The sequence below is a fragment of the Chamaea fasciata genome, unplaced genomic scaffold (genome assembly GCF_029207755.1).
Source record: "Chamaea fasciata isolate MVZ Bird 193981 ecotype frontalis unplaced genomic scaffold, bChaFas1.0.hap1 SCAF_18, whole genome shotgun sequence".
In the NCBI taxonomy this organism is placed as follows: domain Eukaryota; kingdom Metazoa; phylum Chordata; class Aves; order Passeriformes; family Sylviidae; genus Chamaea; species Chamaea fasciata.
Window position 1 is genome coordinate 9,575,502 of NW_027094103.1, and position 19,699 is coordinate 9,595,200.

Genomic DNA, 19,699 nt, shown 5'->3' on the forward strand with positions numbered 1-19,699 from the left:
TAAAGATCTTTGGAAAGGTTTCTACTCTTGAGTGAAGTGCCAGTCTTTGTCACAGCCCTGTAACAGCTCCTTGTGCACTGTGACAGGACTGGTGTCAAGCTGCAGTAATGGATGGTAACAGCAAGGAATGAACTGCAATAACTCAATCTCCTCTCCTGTTGCTGCAGTAGCTTGCTCATGTGAAAAAAAAAAAAAAATCCTTGTTCAGGTTTCAATTATTCATTATTTATTAAACAAGTGGAAAAACAACGTTTAAGGAAATCTCCAGCACCTTCTGGAGCAGAACAGGACAAGCGCTGCTGACCCAGCACATATGATCTGACTGATTTGTAATGTGCATTATGAATTAACTCCTCAAAGTCCAGTGGGAACCCGGGCACAGCCTGATTCTCCAAGGGGGGAGTCTGACACAGCCCGTGGTCTTTCAGACACAGATTCTTTTGTGGCTCAAGGCCCTTGTATTTGCTGGGTTGCTTCAGCCTCTCATGTACAAAAATACATGAGCACAACTCCAGAACGCAGGGTGAAGCAGTTCACTTCTCTGAAGGTGCTCACACCTCCACATTCCTGAAGACAGTAGAACTTTTCTCCTCTTCAGCTTGGCCACAACTAAATGTTTTCAGAAATCTACTGAGTCAAGTCTTGATCTTACTGTAGGCTATTCCAGAGGCATCATTTTTTCGGGAGTTCCTTGAGTCCTCAGTTTTCTTTCTGTAGTTTGGAGCTGCATCTCGTGCTCACTCCTCAGGTCCAGGCTGCTCTTGGGTAACTGTACAACTAATGGGGTCAAAACAAAGACCAGCACAGGTTTATGGGCTCTGGAATTAATCCATACATGCTGTTCAGCATGCACAGGAGTTCCTGGGCTGGGCAGGGGCATTAGGTGGGGTTATTCAAATTTGATTTCAGAGCCAGTCAAAGCAGGACAGTCAACAAAGACGTTGAGCAGGGGGAGTTGCACTGTACCAACTGCACCAATGCAGCCAATAAATCCCTTTGAGGCATCAGCAACACACCTGCCTCAGAAGTTCTTTAAAAATTAGGGCCTAGTATATCAATACCGGCAAAGAAGAAAAGAGAACTGTAGAGTTCTGTGAGAGGAATGAACTGCCCTGGCATTATGATGACTAAAGTGCAAGTGAGAGATAATGATGCTGTCACCCTCCATGATGGGCTCGTGTGTTGGGGTGACCCATGTGCAAAGGTCACCCCAGTGCCAGAGTGACCCGGGTGTGGCCTTACCCTGCTGTGCCAGCCCTGCTCGCCCTCCCGCCGCTCCAGCTCCTCGAGGTGCTGCCGGGCCCATCCCTCCTGCTGCTCCTCCTCCTCTCTCAGGCTGTGCTCTGTCCCCTGTGCAGGGGAAATGGGGTGAGATGGGCCGGCCTCAGCAGCCCGGTGTGTATTGGGAGCTCAGCCTACCTGTGCCTGCAGCTCCCTCCTGCGGGCTCTCTGCTGCTCCTCCTGCTCCTTCTCCCGGCGAGTCCCTTCCTTCACCTCCTCGAGTTCCTTGATCAGCTGCTCTCGATACTTGATGGACTCTTCTTGGGCTCGTCTGTTTAACTCCATCTTCTCTTGGATCTGACGCTGTCTGCCTGCAAGGACCTGTGCAAAGGGAGGGGATGGAGGAAGATGCTTCAACAGTTCCCAGGAAACACACCAGACAAAACAATTCCACCCTGGTATTTGGAAGACTCTGTCTTTCCAGAGGGTGGTGGGTTACAAGTGGAGTGATGGTTTCATTGAGCCAAGACACATCATCAATAGAGGTCATCACCTCACTCATCAGGCGATCTCTGGCCACCTTCTCTCTTTCCCATTCTTCTTCCCTCTTCTCCCACATTTTTTTCGCTTCTTCCCTAAAGGAGAGAGGAAGAATTATCTCTGAGGTTAACCCCCCCTGGATACTGCACAGACAAGCTATCCTGTGCTTCAGAGGTGCACTCGGGTTTCTCTTCAGGTTTGTTCCCTGCCAGTTGGTGTGTCCATCCCACCTGTGCCTCTCAGTGACCCCCTGACCCGGAACATTCAGCACACATGGACTCTTCAGGTGAGGCTCAGGGGTGGGCAGACTCACCTGAAGATAGTCTGGAGCTCTGCTTCCCTCTCCTTTTCCAGCTGGAGCTGTTCCTCGATGACCCTCTTCATCCAGGCCACATCTGCCACCGCCCGTTCCCGCTGCGCGATCTGCCGGCGCTGATCCTCGTCCTCCTTCTCCAGGAGGGCTGATAAGATTTGCCTGTCTGTCTCCTGGAGAAAAACCACGAGATTAACAACTATCCAACAGCCTCCCAGCCTGTGTGTAGGGCTCCTCTAGTCATTAATGGTGACAGTGTCAAGGGTGTGCTCAGCAAGATGCTCCACCTGCTGCTCCCCCGTGAGCTTTGTGCTCCAGCCCTGTGCACAAGCTGAAAGGGGCATCCTGGTCTGTAGGAATCAGAGGCAGACAAACCACACACAACAAGTTTTTTACCACACAGAATCTATAAAGTATAAATGAATCTCTTACCAGCTCCTCCTGTATCTGCTGCGCTCGTCTCCTTAACTGGACATCACACTGATGCCTCAAAAAGCGACTGGAGGAAAAAAAAGCAAAATTAAAAAAACAACAGTACCACACTGACTCTTAACCACCACGTCATGTACATCTGTGACAGTGAAGAACCTGCTACCAGGAGCAAAAAGCAGTAACAGCACCAGTGCCTCTGCTCCTTGGCTGCTGTGGGTTGAGTCCACCACGACCGAGATATTCACACCCTACCACTGTGACCTGGAATACCTCCTTGTGCCCCAAGTACTGCTGTGGGCACAGGAACAGATTCTATCCAAAACAAGCTCCACTTGGTGTCCTACCCGAGGTCCTTCTTCCTCCGGTGCTCTTCCATTTGTTTCCTTTCTTCTTCCAAATTCTCCAGCTCCCACTGCTGCTTTAATAAATTCTCTTGTTCCTTTTTCAGCTTTGTTGCCTAAAAAGGAAAACACAAGCACCAAGAGAGAGAGTACATCAGGGAGCTACGACATCCCAGAGAGCATGCTTGACCAGAGTTTGTACCCTGTTCTGCTCCTCTGCAGGCAGGGAAAACCCTCCCTGCAATGCAAACATGGAGAGAAGGGGTTAGGTCAGCCTTGCTGTATGTCCAAGTGAAGCAACAAATTCCTTTCTCAAATGAGGAGAAAGTCAAGATTACCTTTGTCTCCTGCAATTTCAGTTCTTCTATCTGCTGAAGCAATGTCTCTGCTCGCTGCTTCTCTGGCTGACACTTCTCTTCCTCTTGTCTCGTTCTTTCCAGCATTTCCCCCCGTGCTATTTTGTACTCATTTTCATGTTTCTTTTCTTCAAGTTTGGTCACCTCTTCCTTTCCCAAAGAAAAGAAAACAGCATTTCAGGTTAGCCTGAGAAATAACTTCTGGCTCAGAAAATCCCCAGAGCAGACTCCTGCAAGCTGGATGGCTTTGTCAACAGTGCCCTTCCTGGCAGCAGCCCCCGTGGCACAAGTGTCACCCCTCCACCTGCACACGCATTTCAGAGTCCTCCCAGTGACCAGGACACCAGGGCTACCCCCATACCTTGTTTTGTTGCCTTAGCTGATCACCCCAAGCCTCTCTCACGTGCTTCCTGTGCAGCTCTGACTCTGCCTGGAGACACAACAGATGCATCAGGGCCATCAGTGCCAGAGGTTCTGTCCCCCAGGATCTTCCGGACTCTCCAGAGCACCACCTGGCACTGAAATCCCAGCAGGATCTGTCTCTGCAGAGGCGGGCTCAGCTGAGTGTCTGAGGTGCCCACCAGGTCCTGAGCTGAGAGTCATTGTCACATGGAAAACACCACAGTGACAGTGATACAGGAATGTGATGTTGGACCAGAACGTGGGTGAAATAAAGAATGAGGGAGCACCACAGCATGGCAGGTACAGCTGAGATATGAAGATTTATATTTTATATTATTTGTATTTTATGCACCTGAGATATTTACATTGTGAGCTCTGAAAATCTGCTCAGAGTCTGAACAGATTTCTGACTTTTAAAAGTGCAGCTTTGAGAAGGCTTCTTAAAACTCTTTATATTTAAACCCTTTCTCTTCTTTGCCTTTTGTTTATCAGAACTTGGGGCAGTTGCTGTGATGCGAGATGAGTGACAACAGTAGAGATAGGATGACTTTCAAGTTAAAAACTGGTTTAATAAATACAAGGCAGCAGGGACTTAAGAAAAAGCAACATCACCTCTCGGTGCTCCGCGTTGTTTTTATTCCAGCGCTCGGGCAGCAGCGGCTCAGCAAACTGGGAACACAGAGCTGGGTCAGGTCAGGGTACGGGAGCGCTCAGCATCCCAAACCCCGCCGAGGCTGGCAGGGGTTCAGGGCACCAAGCGGTGGCAACTCCAGCAAGTCCCGCTGGTACAGCTGAAGCACGGGAGCGGCCCTTCACCGGACGAGCCCCGGGATGGGGGACGAGCACGGCCGGGCCGCTCCCTCACCTTCCTCCCGCGCCCTCCGGGGCCGTCCCGCAGCTCCTGGCTCCGCATCCCGCCCCGCTGCCGCTCCCGCAGCTCCGCCGCCAGCGCCTCCCGCTCCTCGCCCAGCAGCCGCTGCAGCCGCTCCCGCCGCAGCTCCAGCCGCGCCGCCGCCTCCTCCGCGTCCCGCCGCGCCGCCGCCGCGCTGCCGCACACACCGGCGGTCAGGGGGACCCCGGGACCGCCCCGGGACCCCGCCGGACCGCGGCCGTACCTGGGCGGGGGGACGCGGGGCTCGCTCCACCGCGCCTGCAGGGAGCAGCAGGCGGCGGCGCGGGCGAAGGCGCGGCTGGTGCTCTCCCATTGCTGCCGGCGCCGCGCCTCCAGCTCCCGCCGCTCGGCCGCCCAGCGCTCCGGGCCGCGGCCCCACCGCGGCCACAGCGACATCGCGCCGCGCCCGCCCCCGACGGCTCCCGCCGAGGGACACGGCGAGACGGGCTCGGCGAACACGGAGGGAGGCGGGCACCGACGGAGGGAGGCGGGGAGAGAGGGAGGCGAGCGGGGAGGGACGGGAGATGGAGCGGCGGCGGGGGGATCGGTTCTCTCCGACCCGGCCCGCCGGTACCGCCGCGCCCCGAGCGCTCGCAGGATGTGGCGGATCCAGCCCGAGCCGGGCGCGGTGCTGCTGTGCCTACTCGGAGCGCGCAGCAACCGCGAGGTTTGTGGCGCTGTAAATATTTCAAGGGTTAAAGGTTTCTGTTTCTGCCCGCCTTGGCAAGGCACCAGCGCGGCGCCGCCCGCAGCGAACCCAACCGGACCGGCCGCTGCGTGACCCGGGAGAAGCCGGGCACCACCGGAGGGGCTGCGGGCACCACGGGAGAGACTCCGGTCATCCCGAAGTGAGCTCTGGACATCCCAGGACGGGCTCCGAGCACCCTGGGGTGGGCTCAGGGCACCGCAGGCACCACTGGCTCCTGGCACACCGAGAGGGGCTTCAAGCGTCCCGGGAGGGGATCCGGGCATCTCTCAGGGCAGGCTCCGGGCAGCACGGGAGTCTGGCAGCGGGGAGGGAGGTGGCACCAGCCGGCAGCCCCCGCCGGTGACCCGCAGCTCCCCGCACCCGCCTTGTATCCGCACCCGCCCTGCCAGCCACCGATCGCTATCGCCCCACGACCTGTTTTTCCAGAATAACCGGTAAAAACACCGTATTTGGGGCCCTGTCACCGGCAAGTCCGCTCCCCACGCAGCGGACGGGCTGAGTCCCCCTCCGCTTCCACCCCTTCTTCACCTCTCTGTGTCCCCGCTCGGTGTCGTTTTCCCACCCAACCCCTCACTGAGGTGTTTCATCACTCCCGCGTGTTGAGGTTTGTTTTCCATCTGTTCCCTATAAAATATTTATCACCCGTGAATAATTCACGCCGGCCCGCCCGGCGCTCGGAACGCGGCCGGGGCAGCGCGGGTACGGCCAGGCCCGAGTCTGAGGGGGCGATGGGGGCGTGGTCTCCTCATTGGGTAACAAGTCCCGCCCCCCCGCCGCTCTGACCAATGGCTGCGCATCGGCCGTACGAGAGGTGCGCAGCTATTGGTCGAAGTGGCGGGGGGCGGAGCGTGGCGTGGGCGCGCTGCCGGGTCGGCCCCCGCTGCCCTCAGAGCCCCCTCAGCCGGGGAGCGGTGAGGGGGAGAACGGGGAAGGAGTGTTGGTCATGGCGCTGCTGCTGGAACACGAGTTCAAGCCGCTGCCGGCTGATAAGCAGATCGAGACTTTGCCCTTCCTGGAGGCCGTGGCGCACCTGCCGCCGTTCTTCGGTGAGACTGGGGTGGCCGGGGCTGGGAGATGCGGGCTGGGACCAGGCCTGCTGTGGGCTCAGCCTCTCCGGGGTGCCCCCTCCCCAGTTTTGGGTGGGGACCCCCCTACCTGATCGAGGGCTCACGCCGGGCTTGGCTGCTCTGCCGGGGCCAGGGTTGCATCACGATCCTGTCAAACCCGCCGAGCAGCCCCGTTGGGAAGCGTCCTGCCGTCCCCTGGAGCACCCCATCCAGAGGCATCGCCCGGCGCTGCCGTCCCACCCATGGATCCCACCCCGTGTCGGGACATGGGTGGGTGTCGGCGTGGCCGCCCTCGTGGCACAATGTGCCGGCTGCCCTCCACAATGTCAGCTATTGTGTGGAGGCTCGGTGGCAGCCCCGGAAGGGCAGGACATGGGGCTGCCTGCCTGCCGACGGGCAGTGTCCGGTGCCGGTCAGGCTGTTCCAGCACGTTCTGCCAGGGCTGTGTCCCGGAGCCGGGGGGATTGGAGGTCACTGGTGGGGCTGCAGTAGGTGGCAGGGCTGTCCCAAGGGCTAGCAACCATGTACGAAGCTCAGAGATCCTTTTCTAGTCTCGCTGGCTTGTCTCAGTGCCCGAGCAGTGCTTAAAATGAAACCTGTTGGTTAGGGGAAGTCTGTGGTATGCCCTGTGTCACCAATGTCTAACTGTCCTCCCTCCCTGTCTCCATAGATTGCCTGGGGACTCCCATCGTCTACTCGCCAGTCAAAGCAGACCTGACTGGAAATATTAAGGTAGGAAGGGACTCAGGAGGGCTCAGGGAAGAGATTCCTTAGGGAGAGATGCTGTGGGACTGGAGGTGTTTCAAAAGGCTTTTCTTCTCACGGGGACTTTGAGCTCAGCAGTGGCTCATCTGGCCGTGGGTTTATTCCCAGGGCTCCTGCCCAAAGTCCTTCCTCCCGGGAGCCAACCCTCTTTTCTGCCCTCAGAAAATCCGGGCGGTTTATGACTCCAACCCTGCCAAGTTCAAAACGCTGCAGAACATCCTGGAGGTGGAGAAGGAGCTGCACGGCTCGGCCTGGCCCAAGACAGGAGCGACGCTGGCACTGATGTGGTTGAAAAGGTGACTCACGGCGTCGTGAGCTGCTCCAGCTGTGTCCTGACATGTGGGGAGCTGGAGAATGCCAAATGGAGGCTGCGTGTGCTGGGCTGGTCCCTGTGGGCTGGAGCTGGGCAGTGTTGGGGTGCTGTGTTTGGGAAACACAGCTGTTGGGGGCCCCCTCCTCAGATCTCCCCCCTGGGAATGCACTGGGGAACTCAGCCTCAGTGTGAGTTCACAAATTGGACAGGTCAGGACCGTGCAGTGCCTGGAGGATCCACACCTGACCCTGCCCAGCTCAGCCTTCAGCCCTGGCCTCACCTGGGGGTTCCATCCTGCCCTGGGGGCTCCATCCAGCCCTTCTCTCTCTCTTCCCTGGATGGACACACAGGGACAGGCACCAGCTCTGCGAGAGGGATGCAGTGCCGGGACTCTGGGTTTTTGGGATGCTTGGAAACACCAGACTGGAAGCAGCACCCACTTCCCTGAGCCAAACATCTCTGCTCTTCTCCCAGGGGTCTGAAATTCATTCTGGTGTTGCTGCAGAGCATCTCCGACGGCGAGAGGGATGAGGAGCATCCCAACCTCATCCGAGTGAATGCCTTGAAGGCTTATGAGATTGCACTGAAGAAGTACCACGGCTGGATGCTGCAGAAGCTCTTCACGGTGAGCATTCCCTCCCTCTCCAAGCATCCAACCATCATCCCTAAGGCTGTTCCCATGCACTGACAAGTGTCTGGAGATCCCACAGTGTTGGTGCATGGGAACAACCCAACCCATGGTCTCTGTTGGGTTTGTGAGAATCAAACCCCCTCTCCCTGTTTTATAGGGCTCAGTCTACGCTCTTCCCTACAAATCCGATTTGCTGAAGGCCTTGGAGAAGGGGAAAGAAGTCAAGGAAGAGGAAAGCATAGAAAAAATCCACCAGTTCCTCACGAGGGTCACTCCAATCCTGGATGCAATTTATGAGATGTACACGAAGATGAATGCTGAGCTGAGCTATAAAGCCTGAAGCTGGCACAGGATTGCCACAGATTAAATAACGTGTGATGGGTGTTACCCATGTCTTCATCACTGAGGCAGCTGGGGCGGCTCCCAGCTCTGGTGACTTCGATTCCTGTCTGGATCTGCAGTGGATGTCTTTTCTAACCAAAAAAAAATAATAGTAATTAACTTTCTATTAAGAATACGGCAATAAAACAATTGTGGGTGTCACCCTCGGATTTCCCAAGAGGAAGAACAAGTGTTCCTAGTCCCAACTCTTGGATTCCTGTCTTCAGTGGTGCAGGGAATGAAGTATCCTGCTGATGAACGAAGTGGCACTTGGAGTGTGCCTGGAACCCACCGTGGGCACCTCGTGTTGATTGGCACTGGATTGTCCAGAATGATGCCCCGGTGGTGGAGGAGCTGATGACTTTCCTGGGTGACCCCAACTCCTCCAGTGCTGGCCTGGGATCCAGCCCCTCTGCCGGGATTTGGAAACCTGGGACTGTCCCCACGGTGTTTGTGGTGCCTTATGAGCCCCCCTCGCCTCCCGAGCCCCGACCGGAGCAGAATTAATAAAAACTGACAGTACCCGTGGCCTGGGAGCCTCATTTGGGGCTGTTTGTGGGGGCTGTGTCAGGAAGGGTGTTTGGGGTGACTGTTTTAGGGAAGGTGTTTTGGGTCTGTTCCTGGCAGGGCTGTTTTGAGTAGGGAGATACGGGGTTTTTTTCCTAGGGGAGCTCTTTTCAGGAGAGTGTTTTGGAGCTGTTCCTGGGAGGCTGTTTTGAAGCGGTATCCCGGGGGGGGCTGTTTTCGGGAGGGCTTTTGGGGCTGTTCTTTGGGAGGGCTGTGTCAGAGGCGTTTTTCCTGGGGGTCTTATTTCTTGAAGGATATATTTGGGGCTGTTTCTTCTGAGCTGTTTTGTGCCCGGTGTTCCCGAGGGACTGCCCGGGGCCTCGGGGGCGGAGGCCGATCCCGAGGGCGGGTCCCGGTGCCGCCTCCGCCGCTGGAGACGGGCCGGGGCGGGGAGGGGCCGCTCTGGGGACCGGCCCCGGGCGACTCGGCGGCGCCGGAGCCTACGGGACTTTCCACGGGACCTTTGGCGGTACGGAGCCGGGGGAGCGGGCAACGGGGGGACACGACCGGGAGTGGGACGGGCCGGGACAGGGGGACCGGGGCTGGATGGAGCCTCCAGTGCGGGGACGTGGAAACTGGGGCAGGATGGAGCTCTTCGGGCAGCACACGGGGATCGAGGCAGGATGGAGACCCCAGGTGAGGCCGGGGTCGAGGGCTGAGCTTATCAGGGTCAGGTGGACCTTTATGGATGCCTTGGCACTGTCCGGACAGCCTGGGGACTCATGATCTGAGATTGAGGTGCCGGGTGGGTTCCCAGGCTTTGAGGAGGGGGCTCCCACCGGCTCCGAACCCCCCATGCTGCCCACACCGAGCTCCTGGCTGTTGCCGAGGTGATCCCGAGTCCAGCGGTGAGGATGATTTGGGGAAGCAGCTGCATCGCTCCGGATGGGCATTTCCGACGAGAACTCGCTGTGGTTTCAGTGATTCACTCCCGCCGGATCACCCTTTAATGTCATGGGACATCCTCCCTGCCGCCCACCCATCGATGTCCCCGCACCTCGCGGTGTTGGTGACAGTGTCCGTGCTCCCGTGGTGGGCTGGAGTGGGCACTGACTGGGGACACTGGTCCAGCTGGGAGGTACCTTGGTGGGAAGCTGGGAAGGGGCGGCAGCACAGGTGGGGTTTGCGTTGGATGCGAGAGCTGTGCCTTGACTCAGTTATTCCATGAGGTGAGGAAGCCTGAAAAATCCAAACCCAAATAACTAATGGGCCAAATCAAACCCCTGTGACAGCACCTTTCCTGGCAGCGCCCGGGCTGTCAGCACCAGCCCCGAGTCCCTCATTTCCCACACGAGCTTCGGTGACAGCAGGTGTGTGACAGCCCAGGCCGTGTCCGGATTTTCCCTAAAGCTGCACTTTTCCGGGTCCCAGCACAGTTTGGACAGGTCAGGTGCTCCGTCCCCATTCCCAGCCCGCAGGGTCCCTGTGCTTGGCAACTCCCTCTTCTCCGTTGTCCAAGGTCAAACCGGCCGTGGGAGGGTCCCTGTTTGCACGGGGTTGGGATGTGGGACCTGCGGGCTTTGGCAGGTGCTTGTGGAATTTCTTGCAGAGACGGGGATGGCAGAAAGGTCAGCAAAGAGGAGAAACTGTCAGCTCTTGTGTCCCCCAGGGCTGCACCAGCCCCACTGGGTGTCCCCCAGGGTGACGGGGAAAAGGGATCGCTGTCTGAACCCCCTCCCTGTCACTGCAGGGTTTGGGGGCCGTTTTCCACCCTCATCCCCCGTGTCCAGGGGAGCACCACGTGGCTGCCAGGAGCCGCTGCCTCATTCGAGCCCTTTCCCCGGCTGGGCTGCCCTCCCGACAGAGCCCAGCCTGCCACTGTGGCTTGTCGCACAGAGCTTCAGCCCAGCACAAAATGACACGTTTCCCGCTGCTTTTTCTGTCCCGGGAAGGCTGAGCTCCCCACAGGCGGGAGCTGTGCTGAGCCCTAGCACTGCTGGGTTTCGCCGGAGGGTTTTTGGTGGAAAACGGGGCTGGGGGAGTGCCTGAGGCCAGTCACCTGTCCGTGTCCCGGACGTGGCGGGCAGGACACGGTGACACGGTGCAGTGCTCTGCTGGCCGCGCTGATAGCACGTCCCTCCTTCATCTCCGCGTCCCTCTGGGCAACATAAACCCGTAATTTCTTGTCCCAGCGCTGCTCCTGCCCTCCCGCGGGCTGCAGCCCCGCCCCGTGCCGCTCCCGTCCCCTCCCGGTGCCCAGACCCGGCTCCCACCGAGCCCCCCCGGGTTGTGGAGCATCAGGAGCAGCCCTGGCCCCGCTCCCAGCCCTGCTGCGGTGGCAGCTCCTGCTGCTTCTGGGCGCTTCCCTGGACGCTTCCTTGGATGTGGGGAGTATCCCGAGGAATGTTTTCTTTCCTTGGGCGGCAGATCGTAGCGCACAGGGTCTGCTCTGTGCCCTGTCCTGGGCTGCACCCCGGCTGACCGCAGCGGGGCCGGGCTCGCCCTCGCCCAGCCGGAGGGGCCCCCGCAGACGTGAGGGGTCCCCGTAGAGGGTAGGTGGGTGCCGAGGAGAGCCGGGACAAGGCAGGACCGTCCGGGAGACTCTGAGCTACAAGGGGTCCCGCCGGCCCCAACCTCTGCCAGGGTGGGTGCGGGACCTGTCCCGCCGCGGGGCTCGGTGTCCCTGGGAGAGGATGGGGAGGGACTTTTGGGGGTGACACGCGGTTTTCCTCTGCCAGGTCTCCTGCTCTCGTGGAAGGAGCCGGGGGTCACAGCCAGGCAGGCAGGTCAGTCGTGCCCGTCCCTCCGGGCAGGGACCATGGCAGACACCGAAGACGCCCCGCGCGATGCCGGGGAGGGCGCGGGGGAGGACGGCTCCCTCCAGAACGAATCCTTCCCGCTCTCCTCTCTGGCCAACCTGTTCGAGAGCGAGGACACTCCGAGCCCCGCCGAGGCAGCCCGGGGTCCCGCGGGAGCCGGGGATGGAAAGCAAAACCTCCGCATGAAATTCCACGGGGCCTTTCGGAAAGGCGCCCCAAAGCCCATGGAGCTGCTGGAGGCCACCATCTACGAGTCCCCGGTGGTCCCCGCACCCAAGAAAGCCCCCATGGACTCCCTCTTCGACTACGGCACCTACCGCCACCATCCCAGCGAGAACAAGCGCTGGCGCAGGAGGGTCGTGGAGTGAGTACGGGAGCCCCGCGCCCCCCGGTGCGGCGGAGGGCGCTGGGGTGGGGGCACCCCGGTGGGGATGGGGATGTTCAGCAGCAGGCGACGTGGGCAGACCTTCGAGCGGCACTTTGGGGTGCCTTGGGCAGAGGTGCCGCGCGCAGGAAGCAGCTCCCAGCGGCAGCGCTGGGCTGTGCCATGCCCTGGTGGGGGTCCGCAGCCCCCGATACGGCGGGGCTGGGAGCGGGCTCCCCTTCCCCCTTACGGGCGCCATGAAAGAGGCTCTGTGCGCCCGGCCGCTCCCCTGGCCGGTGCGGCCGTCTGGCTGCGGCATGAAAAGGCTTTTCAGGAGGGCCTCCGCCCTGCCCGCGCCAGGAAACCGGAGCCGGGGGGGGCAGCCCGCGGCCGGACGCACAATGCCCCTCTGTGCCGGGTACCTGGGGCGGCCCGCCAGTGTCCCCACCCAGGGGTGCAACCGGCTTAGGAGAGCGGGATGTTCCTCCGTGGAGGTGGGTGGAGGGGATCAGGATGCCCCATGAGCCCTCAGAATGGACGTTCTCGGCTGGGGCAGCCGCTGTCCCTCCTGCCTCCTTTCCCGGTGCCCCCATTCCCGGTGCCCAGAGCTAACCACGGCCCCCATTCCCGGTGCTCGGAGCTGACCGGTGCCCCCATTCCCGGTGCCCGGAGCTGACCGGTGCCCCCATTCCCGGTGCTCGGAGCTGACCGGTGCCCCCATTCCCGGTGCCCGGAGCTGACCGGTGCCCCCATTCCTGGTGCCCGGAGCACTCCGCGGTCCATCCCCCCCTGCTGCCGACTGCTCCGACCGGTCTGGCTTCACTCGTGCTGCCGGAGCGTGACCAAGCCCGCGGCCCGTCCCTCCCGGGGGACACAGCTGCGGGCCCCAAGCGCTGCAGCGCCTGGGTGGGAGCTGGCAAGGCACTGGGAACACTGGGCATGGGGAGGCTGCCCTGGCCTCACAGGTGACCCCAGCCGGGAGGTGTCCCCACGTTCCTGTCCCCAGTAGCTGAGCACCCTCAAGCTCGTTGCACAGGTGGGGGAAGCCGAGGCAGCGCCTCCTGTTCCCAGCGCTGGAATTTCACCCGCAGGAAACAGCCGCCGGCCGCGAAGGGACCGGCTCCCGACCCACCCCCTGTCCTCAAGGTCTTCAACAGACCCATCCTCTTCGACATCGTCTCCCGGGGGTCCCCGGCCGGCCTGGATGGGCTCCTCTCCTTCCTGCTCACCCACAAGAAGCGCCTCACAGACGAGGATTTCCGAGGTGAGGACCTGGGTGTTCCTTGCCCTGGTGCCGGGGCTGTGCCGTGACCACTGGCGATCCCTGTATTCCTGTGGGATGGGGATGCACAGCTCCGGCATGGGGAGCCAGGGGCCTGAGGGGTTTGCCCTGGCCCCCAATCAGCACCCTCCACTCGCAGAGCCTTCCACGGGAAAGACCTGCCTGCCCAAAGCCCTGCTCAACCTGAGCGGGGGCAAGAACGACACCATCCCCGTCCTGCTGGACATCGCCGAGAAGACGGGAAACATGCGGGAGTTCATCAACTCGCCCTTCAGGGACGTCTACTACCGAGGTGTGGGGCCTGGGGACACTGCTGGGGGCCCATGGGGAACATTGGGGTGGCTCGGGGACCAGAGAAGGGACCTGGGAAGGTTGGGACGCGGGGGACATCCCTGGGCACGGCGGTGGCTGACGGGCGGTGTTGTCACAGGTCAGACAGCGCTGCACATCGCCATCGAGCGCCGCTGCAAGCACTACGTGGAGCTGCTGGTGGAGAAGGGAGCCGACGTCCACGCCCAGGCCCGCGGCCGCTTCTTCCAGCCCAAGAGCGAGGGCGGCTACTTCTACTTCGGTGAGCAGGGAGAGGGAGCCGGGGAGCTGCACCCCGAGATGTGCCCGCGGCGGGGAAGGGGTGACAGGAGCCCCGCTGTGGTCCCCGCAGGTGAGCTGCCCCTCTCGCTGGCCGCCTGCACCAACCAGCCGCACATCGTGCACTACCTGACGGAGAACGGGCACAAGCAGGCGGACCTGCGGCGCCAGGACTCCCGCGGCAACACCGTGCTGCACGCCCTGGTGGCCATCGCCGACAACACCCGCGAGAACACCAAGTTTGTCACCAAGATGTACGACCTGCTCCTCATCAAGTGCGCCAAGCTCTTCCCCGACACCAACCTGGAGGCCCTGCTCAACAACGACGGCCTCTCCCCGCTCATGATGGCAGCCAAGACCGGCAAGATCGGGGTACGGTGTCCCCCAGTGTTGGGGGATGTCTCCCTGCCATCCCTGCCGAGCCCTGTCACACTCAGTGCATGCACGGCTTCTCTCTGCAGATGCTGGTGGAAACCCGGATGTGCAGCCTATTAGCCTGGCTAATTAACACCCCTTTGCATTCTGGCCCTTTCCTAATTAACTCCAGACCCTCACACAGCCCATCCTCTCCCCTGACCTGCCCTTGGCCTCTGCTGGGGCAGGCAGGGGAGTCATCAAAAAATGCAAAAGATGCAGCATCCCAGAGGGCTGTGACAGTGTCTTCGCATCACCCCAGGAGCGCCCGGGAGCATCCTGAGCCCACTGGGGTGCAGGGAGTGGGTTGGGGGATGCACTCAGGGTGGGGTGGGAGGAGGGCAGGGTGCCCCAAGCAGGTGGGGCCAGGTCTGTGGGTAGCAGTCCTCCCTCCCTCCCTCTGGCAGATCTTCCAGCACATCATCCGGCGGGAGATCACGGACGAGGACGTCCGGCACCTGTCCCGGAAATTCAAGGATTGGGCGTACGGCCCCGTCTACTCCTCCCTGTACGACCTCTCCTCGCTGGACACCTGCGGGGAGGAGGTGTCCGTGCTGGAGATCCTCGTCTACAACAGCAAGATCGAGGTGTGCAGGGGCTGGGGGGGACTGGCAGGGGTCTGGAGGGGACCCAGTGGTCCTGTCCCCTCTGTCAGCACCCATATCCCACCAGAACCGCCACGAGATGCTGGCTGTGGAGCCCATCAATGAGCTGCTGAGGGACAAGTGGCGCAAGTTTGGGGCTGTCTCCTTCTACATCAGCGTGGTCTCCTACCTCAGCGCCATGATCATCTTCACCCTTGTCGCCTACTACCGCCCCATGGAAGGCCCCGTGAGTCCCCACGCTGGCACAGCCCCGTGGGGCAGCTCTGCCTCGCCGGGGGGTCTGCCAGGGCTCTGTCCCAGGGGATGGGGCAGCAGCTCAGCTCTGTCCTCTCCCCGCAGCCGCCCTACCCCTACACCAGCACCGCCGACTACCTGCGCCTGGCCGGGGAGATCATCACCCTCCTCACTGGAATCCTCTTCTTCTGCACAAACGTCAGTGTGGCAAGGCAGGGGGTCCTCCCGTGGGACCACTGAACCCTTTGGGGTCTCCAGGGGTGACAGCCCCAGACCCTCCAACCTCTGCCTCTCTCCGACAGATCAAAGACCTGTTCATGAAGAAGTGCCCGGGTGTGAACTCTTTCTTCATAGATGGCTCCTTCCAGCTGCTCTAGTACGTGGGGAATCCCCAGGGCCACCATGAGCCATCATACCCCCCAGGCTTGTGGGTGCAGAGTCTGACCCCAACTCTCCTCCAGCTTCATCTACTCAGTGCTGGTGATAGTCACGGCGGGGCTGTACCTGGGTGGCATCGAGGCCTACCTGGCTGTCATGGTCTTTGCGCTGGTCCTGGGCTGGATGAACGCCCTGTACTTCACCCGTGGGCTCAAGCTGACAGGGACCTACAGCATCATGATCCAGAAGGTCTGCTGGGGTCGTGGGTCTTGTTCTTCTCCAGGAGTGATCCTCCTGTGGAAGTGCAGCCTAAAGAGGTTCCTCCAGGCTTTGTGAAGGGTTCCTGTGGCTCCCCACTGCCCTGCTCCCAGCCCAGCTGTGGCACAGCTTGATGATGATGCCATGGTCCATCCAGCACAGCTCACCCTGCTCTCCATCACTTTCAGATCCTCTTTAAAGACTTGTTCCGCTTCCTCCTGGTCTACCTGCTCTTCATGATTGGCTATGCATCAGGTAACCAGCCGGGTCCCCTGGCTGGGGGAAGGACAAGCCCTGTGGCTCAGCATGGCTGGGCAGGGGGCTGCAGACCCCCAGCTCCATCCCACCTGCCCACAGGCTCAGCCTTTGCCTCCTCCCTTGGTGGAGAAGGTCTCAGCCAGCATGGAGCCACACTGGGGCCCATTGTGGATCCTGTCCTTGCCATTGCCCCTGCAGACTCGCTGTCCCTGTCCCTTCTCCCCCAGCCCTGGTGTCCCTCCTCAACCCGTGTCCCAGCAGTGAGTCCTGCAGTGAGAAGTCCAACTGCACCGTGCTCACCTACCCATCCTGCCGGGACAGCCAGACCTTCAGCACCTTCCTGCTCGACCTCTTCAAGCTCACCATCGGCATGGGCGACCTGGAGATGCTCGAGAGCACCAAGTACCCCGGTGTCTTCATCATCCTCCTTGTCACCTACATCATCCTCACCTTTGTGCTCCTCCTCAACATGCTCATCGCCCTCATGGGTGAGACTGTGGGCCAAGTCTCCAAGGAGAGCAAACACATCTGGAAGCTGCAGGTACCACCCTGGGGGTGGTGGGACAGGGGCTCTCCAGGGGCTGCCTGTGCCTGAGAGGCTGCAGCATTGAGGCATCCTGAGCTCCATCGGCAAGGCACCTCCATGCTCAAGCAGTCCCTGGTGTCCCTGGCAGTGGGCCACCACCATCCTGGACATCGAGCGCTCCTTCCCGGTGTTCCTGCGGAAAGCCTTCCGCTCGGGGGAGATGGTCACTGTGGGGAAGGGCACGGACGGGACCCCCGACCGCCGCTGGTGCTTCAGGTAAAGGTGGGCGCCCTGGGAGGCTTGGGAGCAGCTGAGCCTCTCCCACCAGAGCCAGCAGCATTTCGGGGGGCTGGCACCGGGCACTCATTTTCTGGGTGCTTTGTACTGATCTAGAGGCAGCTGGCATTGCCGGTGGGGGCGGGAGCTCCTGCCCTGGCTCCCGAACAGCCCTGAGGGTCTGACCTTCCCCACAGGGTGGACGAGGTGAACTGGTCCCACTGGAACCAGAATCTGGGCATCATCAGTGAGGACCCGGGCAAGAGTGACACATACCAGTACTACGGCTTCTCCCACACCGTGGGCCGGCTGCGAAGAGGTGAGCGCCGTGCTGTGGGCTGGGAGCTTCCCTCAGGATGCTGCTTGCAGCCTCTGATGAGCCCCAGAAGCAGATGTGGGAGCCTGGGGAGCAGCCACGGTCTCCTCCCGCCTCTGCCCATCTCCCACCCTCTCCACAGATCGGTGGTCGACGGTGGTGCCACGCGTGGTGGAGCTGAACAAGAGCTGCCCGCCCGAGGAGGTGGTGGTGCCCCTGGGGACCATGGGCACAGCGGAGCCGCGGGAGCGGCGGCACGGCCATGCCCCGAGCTCCCCGCTCTAGCACGGCAGCACCGGCAGCTGATGGACTCTGCCCGGGCCCCCGGAGCGGCTCCGGAATCACGTCTGAGCTGGATGGTGCTTGTCTGCTCCTCAGGGATTCGCGCGGCCTCTGTCCCTCCGGCAGCCGCTGTCCCGGCGGGTGTCCAGCCCGGATCCAGTCTGGCCGTGCCCCAGCGGTGCCGGCGGTCTCGGCTCTCACCGGCGAGCTCCGGTGCCACCGCTTCGCTTTGCTGTGCCGGGGCCGTGGCTGCGCCGTGCCGGGAGCCTCGGCCCGGGCCGGGAGAGGGGAGCTCGGCCCCCGCCGCCCGCCAAGGCCGACGGTTTTGCCACAGAGTTTTGCACAAGATTTATACGACTATTTATTTAGTAATAAAGACTGACCCGCCACCGCCGCCTCCTCCCGGCGCTGAGTGATTCCGGGTGGGAGAGCCAGGCTGCCGGCAGGGCCCGGGGAGGGATGGAGGAGCTGCCTGCTCCCTGGCCGTGCCGTGCCAAACCGTGCCAAGCCATGCCGTGCCTTTGGGCATGGTCGCCCATCATGCGGAGCTCAGGTGTGCTGCAGGGATGTGATGTGCAGGTGTGGTGCATGGTTGCGATGCACAGGTGCAGTACAGGGATGTGATACACAGGTGCGGTGCAGGGATGCGGTGCACAGGTGCGGTGCAGGGATGCGGTGCACGGTCGCTCCACGGGAGGGCAGCACACACCGCTCAATGTGGGCTCAATCTCTCCCAGGCGCGGAGAGCCCGGGCCGGGCCGACCCCGCACCGCGAGCGCAGCGGTGGGGCCGCTACCGGGCCGGGGGCAAACCAGTGCTTGGCATCCCATCCCCATTGCACCCCGTACCCCATCCCCTCCCGTCTCTAGCCCATCCCCATGGATCCTCATCGCATTCCCATCCTCACCCCTTCCCATCCAGCACGCCTCTGTACCTCCTTTCCTCCTCATCCTCCCAGCCACTTGGCAGTGGCGAGCGTTCCTTTAACAGCTGGACATTGTGCAGGTGTGAAGGAGCGCTTTGGGTGGGCAGCAGTGACATGGTGACACGGTGACACGGACAGGGACCCTGGCCAGGGCCCTGGGGACAGCCCAGCTCTCTCAGCAAAAGCTTTAGCAGCAGAGGGGACACTTCATCTTCCAACTTGATAAGTCGCCGTCGGCGTTAACGGCACCTTCTCCGTTTAAATGTGATTTACATACATCTCTCATATTGTGGTTTAAGTATTTCCCCAGGGTGAGAGATGAATATGTTTCATTATCACTCCTTGGGAGAGGCAGAGGTGGTGGCTCCTGCTTCATAATCAAATGAGGAGCTGAGCTGCTCCATTTCTTGGCTGGTTCTTGGGTGAAAACAATCAACTTGGCTTTAACCCGACTGGGTGGTCACAGCTCCACAGTCTTGGCCAGCCAGTCCTGGCTGGGCCATATGTGGTGGCTGGGGTGCCCTGGAACAGGACTCAGCCACCCAATGTGCCAGAGGTGGCCTCAACAGCGCAGCTGCCCCCAGCTGCAGCTCCAGAAATGGGATCTTCCAGTAAAATGAGATATAAACCAATATTCTCCCCTCCCATGCACATCTTGATGCCCCAAAGCCAAGAGGCCACATGTCAGTGGGCTTTGAAAAGATTTGGGGTGTGGGAAGGGCAGTTGTCACCGAGTCCCTGCATCATCACTCTGCACCCCGCAGTGGCTCTGTGAGGATGGGGACATCACAGCCACCACGGTGACATCCCAGCACAGGAGGCCTCAGCCACTTTCAGGGATTGACTTTGGCCCTTTTACCGCCTGCCCCACCAAGCCTTGAGCTGTTTCACCCTCAGCAGTGGTGATGGGGGCACCCCGGGGGACGGAGAACGGGGAGTGCTCGGCCCTGGCCCCCTCCCTCCCCTCCCTGCACCGCCCTGCCAGCGGTGACAAACCCAACAAAGGGAAGAGAAAAGCACTTGTCATCCAGAATGCGGAGCGTGGAAGCAAATTTATTTTTAGATAAATCTAAAGCTTAATTTGTGAAGCTAATATCAATCAAAATGAGAGATGGGTTTTTTTAAGTCCTTTTGCAGCCATGCAATTTATACTTGCCTGTCTCTCCTCCTCGCTCCCAAACAGCTGAGGCGGCCGCTAAGTTTAATATCAGCCTCATGCACACCTGTCTTAGAATTTTGTGTTATTGTTGGTGTTATTATTGGTATTATTTGAATAGGAAGATATCTGTAAGCCAGAAGCTGCA

The 19,699-nt window shown here is 60.6% G+C and overlaps 3 protein-coding genes across 8 annotated transcripts; 2 read left to right on the plus strand and 1 right to left on the minus strand.

Annotated features, from left to right (window-relative positions):
* Nucleotides 1–200: 200 nt before the first annotated feature.
* Nucleotides 201–4,908, minus strand: TCHP (trichoplein keratin filament binding). 2 transcript variants are annotated; one of them, XM_066200118.1, is made up of 12 exons: nucleotides 4,721–4,908; nucleotides 4,471–4,651; nucleotides 4,218–4,274; nucleotides 3,565–3,633; nucleotides 3,186–3,353; nucleotides 2,851–2,963; nucleotides 2,507–2,573; nucleotides 2,075–2,247; nucleotides 1,775–1,856; nucleotides 1,420–1,602; nucleotides 1,243–1,350; nucleotides 201–777 (listed from the first exon to the last, which is right to left on the minus strand). In XM_066200118.1, exons 1-12 carry the CDS (start codon nucleotides 4,891–4,893, stop codon nucleotides 745–747), a joined length of 1,407 nt encoding a protein of 468 aa, XP_066056215.1. In that variant the 5' UTR covers nucleotides 4,894–4,908; the 3' UTR covers nucleotides 201–744. The 2 variants fall into 2 exon arrangements, with proteins under 2 accessions (XP_066056215.1, XP_066056214.1); XM_066200117.1 differs by having other exon boundaries at nucleotides 4,471–4,908.
* A 1,085-nt stretch (nucleotides 4,909–5,993) lies between these two features.
* On the plus strand, nucleotides 5,994–8,885 carry GLTP (glycolipid transfer protein). The gene is made up of 5 exons (XM_066199571.1): nucleotides 5,994–6,252; nucleotides 6,944–7,005; nucleotides 7,201–7,334; nucleotides 7,826–7,976; nucleotides 8,140–8,885. Exons 1-5 carry the CDS (start codon nucleotides 6,150–6,152, stop codon nucleotides 8,320–8,322), a joined length of 633 nt encoding a protein of 210 aa, XP_066055668.1. The 5' UTR covers nucleotides 5,994–6,149; the 3' UTR covers nucleotides 8,323–8,885.
* Nucleotides 8,886–9,321: 436 nt separating this feature from the next.
* TRPV4 (transient receptor potential cation channel subfamily V member 4) lies at nucleotides 9,322–17,857 on the plus strand. 5 transcript variants are annotated; one of them, XM_066199872.1, is made up of 17 exons: nucleotides 9,368–9,399; nucleotides 10,163–10,240; nucleotides 11,609–12,053; nucleotides 13,145–13,317; nucleotides 13,475–13,627; nucleotides 13,766–13,906; nucleotides 13,997–14,295; nucleotides 14,745–14,924; nucleotides 15,010–15,168; nucleotides 15,282–15,374; nucleotides 15,479–15,552; nucleotides 15,638–15,803; nucleotides 16,001–16,067; nucleotides 16,298–16,611; nucleotides 16,745–16,872; nucleotides 17,070–17,191; nucleotides 17,331–17,857. In XM_066199872.1, exons 3-17 carry the CDS (start codon nucleotides 11,689–11,691, stop codon nucleotides 17,471–17,473), a joined length of 2,577 nt encoding a protein of 858 aa, XP_066055969.1. In that variant the 5' UTR covers nucleotides 9,368–9,399; nucleotides 10,163–10,240; nucleotides 11,609–11,688; the 3' UTR covers nucleotides 17,474–17,857. The 5 variants fall into 5 exon arrangements, with proteins under 5 accessions (XP_066055968.1, XP_066055969.1, XP_066055972.1 ...); XM_066199871.1 differs by lacking the exon at nucleotides 10,163–10,240 and having other exon boundaries at nucleotides 9,322–9,399; XM_066199874.1 differs by lacking the exons at nucleotides 9,368–9,399; nucleotides 10,163–10,240 and adding an exon at nucleotides 9,560–9,566.
* The last annotated feature ends 1,842 nt before the right edge of the window (nucleotides 17,858–19,699 follow it).

What these genes read in the sequence shown, in the direction of transcription:
- GLTP (XM_066199571.1), top strand. Translation starts at nt 6,150, where the DNA reads ATGGCGCTGCTGCTGGAACACGAGTTCAAGCCGCTGCCGGCTGATAAG. An exon ending in GCACTGATGTGGTTGAAAAG is followed by an intron (nt 7,335 to 7,825) that starts GTGACTCACGGC and finishes CTCTTCTCCCAG; the next exon opens with GGGTCTGAAATTCATTCTGG. An exon ending in TGCTGCAGAAGCTCTTCACG is followed by an intron (nt 7,977 to 8,139) that starts GTGAGCATTCCC and finishes CCTGTTTTATAG; the next exon opens with GGCTCAGTCTACGCTCTTCC.
- TCHP (XM_066200117.1), bottom strand. Translation starts at nt 4,893, where the DNA reads ATGTCGCTGTGGCCGCGGTGGGGCCGCGGCCCGGAGCGCTGGGCGGCC. An exon ending in CCGGAGGGCGCGGGAGGAAG is followed by an intron (nt 4,275 to 4,470) that starts GTGAGGGAGCGG and finishes CTGTGTTCCCAG; the next exon opens with TTTGCTGAGCCGCTGCTGCC. An exon ending in GAGCTCCAGACTATCTTCAG is followed by an intron (nt 1,857 to 2,074) that starts GTGAGTCTGCCC and finishes TCTCTCCTTTAG; the next exon opens with GGAAGAAGCGAAAAAAATGT.
- TRPV4 (XM_066199871.1), top strand. Translation starts at nt 11,689, where the DNA reads ATGGCAGACACCGAAGACGCCCCGCGCGATGCCGGGGAGGGCGCGGGG. An exon ending in ACAGCATCATGATCCAGAAG is followed by an intron (nt 15,804 to 16,000) that starts GTCTGCTGGGGT and finishes CATCACTTTCAG; the next exon opens with ATCCTCTTTAAAGACTTGTT. An exon ending in AACACATCTGGAAGCTGCAG is followed by an intron (nt 16,612 to 16,744) that starts GTACCACCCTGG and finishes TGTCCCTGGCAG; the next exon opens with TGGGCCACCACCATCCTGGA.